Consider the following 9,518-nt stretch of genomic DNA (forward strand, 5'->3'; position numbering starts at 1 on the left):
ACCTTCTACCATATCCCATTCAAAGGCACTTAAATATTTTGCCTTGCCCATTTAACCATCTGAATGGCACATACACAATCCATGTCTCAAGGCTTAAAATCCTTCTTTAACCTCTAAAAGTCTAAGCCATACTATAGCCCATAGAAACACATTGAATAACACATTCATAAATGGCAAAAAAGACATTCAAATTATAAATAAGGAATAAGGCTTGGAAGTGTCTGTCCTATATCTAGGAGATTTAGGACATATTTTAGTTGTTTCGGACACTTATTCAACCTCTTATCTTTGTTAGAAAAAAACTACATCCATACTTCAATTCACATACTAAAGTAAAGATCTCTTAATAGAAAATGACTCAAGTAAAAGTCACCCAGTAAAATACTACTTGAGTAAAAGTCTAAAAGTATTTGGTTTAAAATATACTTAACTATCAAAAGTAAAGATAATTGCTCAAATAAATAAAAAACTATATTTTATCCTTATAGTTATCAAACCAGAGGGCACTATTTTCTTGTTTTTATTTATTTATGGATAGCCAGGGCACACTCCAACACTCAGACATAATTTACAAACAAGCCTGTGTGTTTACTGAGTCCACCAGATCAGAGGCAGTAGGGTTGACCAGGAATGTTCTCTTGATAACTGTGTGAATTGGACCATTTTCCTGTCCTGCTAAGCAGTCAAAATGTAACGAGTACTTTTGGGTGTCAGGGAAAATTTATGGATTAAAAAGTGCATTATTTTCTTTAGGAATGTAGTGAAGTAAAAGTAGAAGTTGTCAAAAATATAAATAGTAAAGCAAAGTACAGATACCCATAAAAACGACTTAAGTAGTATTTTAAATTATTTTTACTGAAGTACTTTACACCACTATAGACACGTTCATTTTGATTAATTAACTCCAGGAGTATAGCCTAGCCTGTAAAATAAAAGTGTTTTTTTGTTGTTGTAGAAAGCAACATGCATCGAAATTGGTTGATTTTGCAGCACTAATCATAAACACATGCGCATACACTGGAAGATGGGCCATGATATTTACTTTCTGCATCCCATGAGTTGTAGTGCTCATGAGAGCAGCATCACTAAAAACGATGTAGAACATGCTTTGAAACTTTGATTTGATTATCAAACAATTAAGTAATAGGCCTAATTTAGATGATACACAACGCCTTGAAGAAAATGGTCTAGTTATCTGAAAAAGGTGTGCCTTTTGCTAAAGGAGCTGCAATTGATGTTTCCTGTAAACAGGCTATTAAGCTTTGCCTCTGGCGGCTACGGTCTTATGATTAGAACTGAACGTGCGTGCGCATGAGCCGTTAGGCTACTCTCCACCCATTGCCGAACAAATATAAGCCAACAAGCAATTTAACATATAACAACACTGGCAGCGCCACTTGATATAGACCTCTCCTCCGATGACTGTTTGCCTACAAGTGGACAAGTGACAGGATACTGCGGATGCTTGCTTCCTAGACACACAGGCTACGCGCAGTCTTTTCAATGTCACCTACTTATTGCAACAGGAACAGTGGAGCGCCAGCCTTCGGAGAGACACTTTTTTTAACACATTATTGGTGAGTTTCAAGCAACTTGTTCCTCTTATGGTTTTCAGAATTGGACAATTAAAAGGCTACTACTCTAAGATGGTTTTATGTTCCACTTGTTTTAATTTCATAACTGGTTTTAGTATAAAGCACACGTGAAGCAGCCTAACCAGGCAGTTATTCATTGCAGGTTATGCAAGATACAGAATTTTCTGGTTGCCTAGTCGGCCTATTGCATAAGACCACTTTTACTGTGTTAGTCTATAATAACTTTATGTAGCATTCATGGATAAGGCCTCACTAAATCAAATAACACTGCTCTTGAAGTGCTTGAAATCTACTTTTGTGCTCATTTATTATATAAGTATGTTACTTTTATGTTAGTGTATGTTCACTGACAACTTGTGAAGGCCTACAGAAAGACTACTTTTATACTGTATTATTTCAGCGATTTAAATTAAATTTGAGCCATCATACATGATTTCTAAAGTACCATCTCTCAAATTACAGTACAAAACATAGACTCCTTAGGGTAATGATTCACACCATGGTTAACCCACCAATTCTTGGATGTGCTCTTAGTTCACAAATTAAAGGCCACTGTAAAAGAAGCCCAGACAGTTCACTAATGTTAAAGTCAATAGGTCAGCTAGACAGAGACTGCGCCAGTGAGCATGGTGGAGAGAATGATTTACTATCAAATGTCAAAAATTACAAAACAGTAGTTCTGTCTGCTTTTTTTTCACACATACAATGGTCATTAATTTGACCCCACCCAAGTTGTATCCATATTGACTTTGATCTGTCAGCAGACATGCTGTAACACTGCTGATCCATAGTGACTGTTTTGGTCCTGTCTGTTAACTCCTGGTCTAATATGTTTATGTCACTTCAAGTATGTAATTAGTGTTCAATGCTGAAATTAAACAATGCTTTATATCTTCTGATTCAGTGTGGTGGATTAATCTTTTTGGTTGTTTTTTTGCAGAACATTGTATATCATCAACCACCTGCTGAGGCTACCACACAATGGATGTCCTTTGCATATCATCGCAGTGTCTAAGAAAACTCTCAAACCAGCTTTGTATACTTAGATAACAAATATTGTTTTACCCTTCCCATTAGCCGCTTATTGAACAGAGCTCGGAAAGGAGTAAGAAAATAGCTATATTCTTTGATTTGAGGCAGGATACCTGAAACATTTATTTATTGAATTCCAAAGAAGCAATATACCTCATTATTTATTAATCATATAATCTCGGAAAGCATTGTTAAGTAATTTTGAAACTATCCTAATATTTAGAATTTAGTTTTGAGATTCAAACACACACGTTGTTTTGCAATGGAGTCTACCACTATAGCATCTCTCGCAGCAGCCACCACTTTAGCTACCGCGGCCTATTCAAGCGATATGTCAGGCTACCTGTGGCTACTGATCCTGGGCTTTGTCATTGCCTTCATCCTGGCCTTCTCTGTGGGGGCCAATGATGTGGCCAACTCATTTGGCACGGCGGTGGGCTCTGGCGTGGTCACCTTACGGCAGGCCTGCATCCTGGCCACTATCTTTGAGACCGTGGGCTCCATGCTGCTGGGGGCCAAAGTCAGCGAGACCATCCGCAAGGGCATCATCGATGTGAACATGTACAATGGCTCCGAACACGTGCTGATGGCAGGCTCCATCAGTGCCATGTTTGGTGAGTGCTTATATGATGGTCACTGTTAGGAGTTCCGAAACTCCTTGCATGCTATATTGATTTGAAAGGTCTCAATGGCATTTGTTGATATCCTTTTGAAAAGGGCAACCAATTAGGATTTTGTTCATCCTTGTGTTCTACAGGTTCTGCTGTGTGGCAACTGACCGCTTCATTTTTGAAGCTCCCTATATCTGGAACCCACTGTATTGTGGGTGCGACACTTGGTTTCTCCATGGTAGCCAAAGGTCATCACGGGGTCAAATGGATGGAGCTACTACGCATTGGTATTTAAATGACTGTGGAGATATTCTGCAATAGGGACTTGCTCAGAAATTATAATTGTGAGATGACAAGACTATTAAAAGGGTGACATGTATGCATTGCTTATGACAAGTCTTACAATGTGTTATATCTGTATCATAATGCATCGTATATGTCTGTGTTAAGGAAAGTGACGAATAGTGTTGGTCAGAGACTCATTGAAATATGCATTGAAAGGATTCTCTTTTAAAATACCCCTATTTTCTCTCTGTAGTGGCATCTTGGTTCCTCTCACCTCTGCTGTCAGGCATCATGTCAGCAGTTCTCTTCTATTTTGTTCGTAAATTCATCCTGAATAAGGTAAGATGGATAAACCTGTAATTCACTATTGTTTATAGTGCTTCAACTTTCCCTTGGGGAGTGAATGTAGTAGTATGAAATTACTGTTTCAACACAACATGGGGAGTATCTGAGGAATATATGAAATAACAGTGATATTTAAGAAGAGATCCTTAGCTATGTACTCCGAGTCAGACCTTACCCATCCTGTCTTCCTCAGGAGGACCCTGTTCCCAACGGCCTGAGAGCTCTCCCTGTCTTCTATGCTATCACCATGGCCATCAACCTGTTCTCCATCATGTTCACTGGAGCCCCCTGTGAGTACAATACACACTCTGTCACAATGCACACATACACACCACCTACTTCATCCTCTCAAAACGCTCTCTCACAGCACTAATGCAGGGACCATTGACACCCCTGGAGCACGCTTGATGCCTTATTAAAGTGTCACTGGAGGCACCAAGAAGTCTGCTTTGATGACATCTGTAAATATTTCACTCCTATGTTTTGTCATTCAGCATATTTAACTACCTGAATCTTAGAAAAGCAAGCATGCCACTGTCAGAACCTCTGCAATGACATTTCTTATACTGTGTTTTGGAAACTATTTTATTTTCAAGTTGACTGAGCCACTGAGAGAAAAATGGATATTAAATGGGACATTTCCACTCCTTTGTGTTTCACTTGCAGGGCTGAACTTTTCAAGAAGTCAACTGGCCTGGGCCCTTCACTAAAGGCTGCAGGCCGGTGTATGTCAAGGATTAATACACACCATAACCCCTGCACACAGCACACATTCAGCACACATAGACAGCAATATATAGGCTATTTTGTATGGTATTGCTCATTTAGCAGGATAATCATTTTTACCACACTCATTTTAATGCTTGCCCACATACTCTTTTCACATACACTTGCCCACTTTTTCTGTTTCTCAGACACTCACAGTATCACAACTGATGCTGATAATCTCACTCATTCCAACAGACACACGTAATCAGAACCACACAATTGGATGTAGTATCATTGAGAGCAGGGCTCTCCTACCCTGTTCCTGGAGAGCTACCGTCCTGTAGGTTTTCACTCCTACCTTAATCTAGCGCACCTTATAATTAGCTGGTTGATAAGCTGAATCAGGTTAGTTACAACTGGGGTTGGAGCGAAAACCTACAAGAGGGTAGCTCTCCAGGAACAGGGTTGGGAGAACCCTGATTGAGAAGATAAGAAGTGTTCTCTTGGGAGCCTCTTGCTGTATCTATGGCAGTAGGAGATTCAATGTCACTACATTACAGCATTTGCCATCCTGTATATTTTTATTGTTCGTCTCTGGTGTTTGGCTCCCTCTCTTTTACTTCTGTCAAGTCTTCATTAAAATAGGCAGAGCTAGACATCTTCTTTTGCTTCATATACCACTATGAGACACTTTGAAAGAGCATCTCTTAATTACATTTACTAGTTAGCCATACATTAGTCTGTTACATTTCATTCTCTACCGGATTAAACAGGTAAGTATTTGATGAAAATGGTGTTACTAACCATATAGTATAAACATATGTTAATAAGTAGGAAACAAAAAAGTAAAAACAATTACTAGTGATTGGTACATAGTAATGCACTGGCCTATTTTAAAGTGACCCTAAATCACATAATCACTATGCCACAGCGCCTGTCTGACTCCCATTATCTGTTGTGCAGAGCATGTCCTCTGTCTGATACTGCTAATCTCTGAGGACGTACACAAACAGCTTAGCTGAAAGTTAAACATTTCTCAAGAAATTCTACCACGTGTCTCCCATCTCATGTGATCATGAAGTAAGCAGGGGCATAGAAATTACCAAGAAAGGACAGCAAGAGGGGTCATTTGGTTTGTACCATCCTAGTGATTATCAAAAAGGACTTTGAAGGCACAAGCAATAGTACACTCAATAGTGTACTGGACACTGGCATAACTTAAATGAAAAGGTCACTTTCTATTTTATTCAAATTACTGAGTTATGTACAATTTCTAATTTTAGAAAAGGCATCTAACCCAACTACGAATGTAAACTGAGATATGTTCGATGTTTTGTGCAGAATTTTGTTGCTATGATTGTGATAAAATACAGTGGGAAATGTTGACATTCCCATGGCAGGTGCTGTGTATGATGACCTTGGATTATGTGGAGGGTACATGTTTTAGTGAAAGCGTCCTCTGAGCATTCTGTTCTTTGTTCCCTTGTCGTGTACATAGTGCTGGGGTTCAACAAAATGCCATGGTGGGTAACACTGCTCATATCGCTAGGCTGCGCCCTCGTCACAGGCCTGGTCGTGTGGTTCTTCGTCTGTCCACGGCTCAAAAAGAAGATCAGGCGTAAGTGGCATTGCTGTACTTTTTCTTTAATTTGCAAAAAATAAATACTGGACTTCAAACTTGTGTTGATTTAAAGGGAATTGACTGATATGAAGATAATCCTGATTGCTCCCTTTCTGCCTGTTTGTCAACCAGGTAAAGTTGCCTCCAGCCCCTGTATGACTCCACTGATGGAGAAGACCCCTTCCAAACCTGCCCTACAGGAGCATCCCTCCACAATTCAACCTTGTGACTCTGTTCCCCAGACACCACCAGCCTATGAGAAAAGGGCGGCCTTTAAGATTGGAGGTTCGGAGGAGGCTGATCTGGACAGCAACATGGACACCAAAGACTTAGGCGCTAGCAGCGGTGAGATCCCCTTACTTTGTTGCAAGTGGCTAGTGACCATTTTAATTAGGGCACAATACATTATTTGTAAATGTATACATTTTATATAGATAAAGTATTATAATATTATTACATTACTAAAGTAAGTATTATAGTATTTGTACACTCATCTGTATTGTTTGAACTGAATGTATTGTTGCTTGTTATCCCTCTTAGGTATTAATGGCATGGGCCCCATGACCATCACAGACCCACACAGTGGTCAGGCTCACACTGTACACAAGGATTCAGGGCTCTACAAAGACCTGCTGCACAAGCTTCACCTAGCTAAGGTGGGTGACTGCATTGGTGACGACGATGGACGGCCCATACGGCGGAACAACAGCTACACCTCCTACACCCTGGCCATCTATGGCATCCATGGGGACCCCAGATACAAGGAGGGAGAGCTAGCAGATCAGCGGAGGAGATCGCGGCTGGACAGCTACAACAGCTACTGCTCGGCAGTAGCAGATGGTGGCACAGTGGCTAAGGAGGAGGCAGGGGCTGTGGGGCTGACACTGGAGGCTGGCCAGGACATACTCCAAGAGGAGGATGAGCTGGAGGTGGACCGGCCAGAGGTCACACATCTCTTCCGGTTCCTCCAGATCCTCACTGCTTGTTTCGGCTCTTTCGCCCATGGAGGAAATGATGTCAGGTATGCTAGGATAGAGAATATAGAGAAATAATTACTGTCTGTGAATTATCATAGGCTGATTATAGGCTGTTATTCTCTCTCAGTAATGCGATTGGTCCTCTGGTGGCCCTGTGGCTGGTGTTTGAGAGTGGCTCTGTGGTGTCCAATGCCCCCACACCTATCTGGCTGCTGTTGTATGGAGGAGTGGGCATCACTGCTGGGCTCTGGGTGTGGGGACGCAGAGTGATCCAGACCATGGGCAAGGACCTCACCCCAATCACCCCCTCCAGGTATGCCATGCACTCAAACTGAATATCTGTGTTTTACGTAAGTCTGTGGGCCAATACAACAACATATCACATTGTTCAAACTCCCAATGTTTATTCAGTATGAATATCATTCATTGTACTCTTGTATCGTATTACACAGTATACTGTATAATCTCTTGTGAATCTTATTTGCTTCCTCCAGTGGATTTAGCATTGAACTGTCCTCAGCGCTCACAGTGGTAGTGGCCTCAAATATTGGTCTCCCTGTTAGCACAACTCACTGCAAGGTACTTCAACTTTAAATGTATAGATGAGTCTGTCCAATTTCTTAGCCTAACAACAAGAAACTGTCTATAGTGCTAAATCACTGTTAGAAAATATTTTGGAAAATGTGTGTTTTATAACAACATAACGGAGGAGTCGCATGACATGTTAATAAGTAATAATTCATTCATTTATTCATTCATTCATTCATTGACCAGTGTGAGCCGGTAGAAACCAGTGTGAACCTGTGCATAGTGTTGAGTAAAGTTGTTTCTATTATGCTCACTCAGGTGGGCTCTGTGGTTGCTGTTGGATGGCTGCGCTCCAGGAAGGCTGTTGACTGGCGTCTCTTCAGGAACATCTTCATCGCCTGGTTTGTAACCGTCCCCATCTCTGGGCTCATCAGTGCTGCCATCATGGCTCTCTTCACCTATGTTATCCTGTGAGGTTCAAATGGACCTGGGATGACATTGCCTTCACCCCTGACGAGGGTCTACTACACTGCAGCCGGGGATACTGTTGTTTTCTCACTGACCATAGTTTAAAACTGTGTTGAAAAATGTGTGTTTCAGCATGTTTATGTTATCTGTACATATCAAGTCCTGACTCTGTTTCTTTGTTTCTTTATACACATGTGTTTACTGCACAGTATTCAGCATCATTGAAGTTGATTACTATGTAATGTTGATCATCTATCTATCATGTAATGAATTGTTTGAAAAATTGTAAAATGTCTAGTTTACAGAAGATCTAGGAGGTGTCCCTCCAATGGTGTTTCTAATAAAAAATTTGATTCAAAATAAAATGACATTACTAACCCATTTGTTGTTGGGGTTCTAATGTCAGGACACTTACCAGCAAGAAAATACAATGCAGTAAAAACGTAGACAATTCATTTTAAATAGTCAATTTATATTTAGTTTGAAGAAATAATAGATCAATAACCTCTGTCATGATTTGCATAGGCACATACAATACAGAGACATTGTAATCCTCATAAAATGTAGATTATTCTAGTCTTTCATTCACTTAATCAAGGTTGACAGATTACAAACATTTATGCTATGTGCGGCACTTGGGTGATAAACATCTAGAGGATCATAATGAAATAGTGGATACCACTGGACAGTATTTTAAATCTATATGTAGGCTAGTGTGTGTGTGTCCAGATAATTTGACCCTGAGTGGGACTGAGGTGATCTGCCGCACAGGTATGTAAGTATTTAGTGATGGAAAAGATCCAGGAGATGATACACACACTAGCCTACATATAGATTTAAAATGCAATACATCATTTTGTTGACTATGAAATAGGCTGTGCAATAGAGATTAGACTATACACTACAACTATATTATTATATTGCAGTATGTACAATCACAAAGCGAATTGAGCAACTGCAGGCAATTTCATTACCAATTTTTTAAAGAATGGCTCAGCAGCCCAATTATTAGCTATGCCTTTGCTGGGCAGTATTCACAAACCTATATGATCTCTTGCAATTATATAATTGCCACCAAAGCCCAGTCTGGCTAATAATACAGTCAGTGCTGGTTGAGGATGAACAGTCTGGGGTATGGACCAGGGACACTGTGTTGAGTGAGTTCGTGGGGCGAGTGCAATACCGCATGTGCAATAAAATAAATACTTTCTTAGCAGACGCAGCACTAACATATGGGGAGGCTAAACCCACTTAACAGAGTTCAGATTCTAGAAAACCAAATCATTGCAATAATAAAGTTGGCTGGAGCGGTGATGCTTCAACGAGTCGATAGAGGGCATTGTAGAAG

General features: G+C 40.3%; 1 protein-coding gene across 1 annotated transcript; it reads left to right on the forward strand.

Annotated features, from left to right (window-relative positions):
- Positions 1-1,365: 1,365 nt before the first annotated feature.
- On the forward strand, positions 1,366-8,549 carry LOC120063201 (sodium-dependent phosphate transporter 1-A-like). The gene is made up of 11 exons (XM_039013419.1): positions 1,366-1,577; positions 2,536-3,241; positions 3,385-3,525; positions 3,777-3,862; positions 4,062-4,158; positions 6,075-6,194; positions 6,330-6,542; positions 6,738-7,218; positions 7,302-7,487; positions 7,669-7,753; positions 8,021-8,549. The coding sequence occupies exons 2-11, from the start codon at positions 2,890-2,892 to the stop codon at positions 8,174-8,176; spliced, it is 1,917 nt and encodes a 638-aa protein (XP_038869347.1). The 5' UTR covers positions 1,366-1,577; positions 2,536-2,889; the 3' UTR covers positions 8,177-8,549.
- Positions 8,550-9,518: the final 969 nt, after the last annotated feature.

This window comes from Salvelinus namaycush, chromosome 18 (genome assembly GCF_016432855.1).
Source record: "Salvelinus namaycush isolate Seneca chromosome 18, SaNama_1.0, whole genome shotgun sequence".
In the NCBI taxonomy this organism is placed as follows: Eukaryota; Metazoa; Chordata; class Actinopteri; order Salmoniformes; family Salmonidae; genus Salvelinus; species Salvelinus namaycush.

Coding starts and splice junctions, on each gene's coding strand:
- LOC120063201 (XM_039013419.1), top strand. CDS start 2,890: ATGGAGTCTACCACTATAGCATCTCTCGCAGCAGCCACCACTTTAGCT. Junction 7,219..7,301: donor CATGGAGGAAATGATGTCAG/GTATGCTAGGAT, acceptor ATTCTCTCTCAG/TAATGCGATTGGTCCTCTGG. Junction 7,488..7,668: donor ACCCCAATCACCCCCTCCAG/GTATGCCATGCA, acceptor TGCTTCCTCCAG/TGGATTTAGCATTGAACTGT.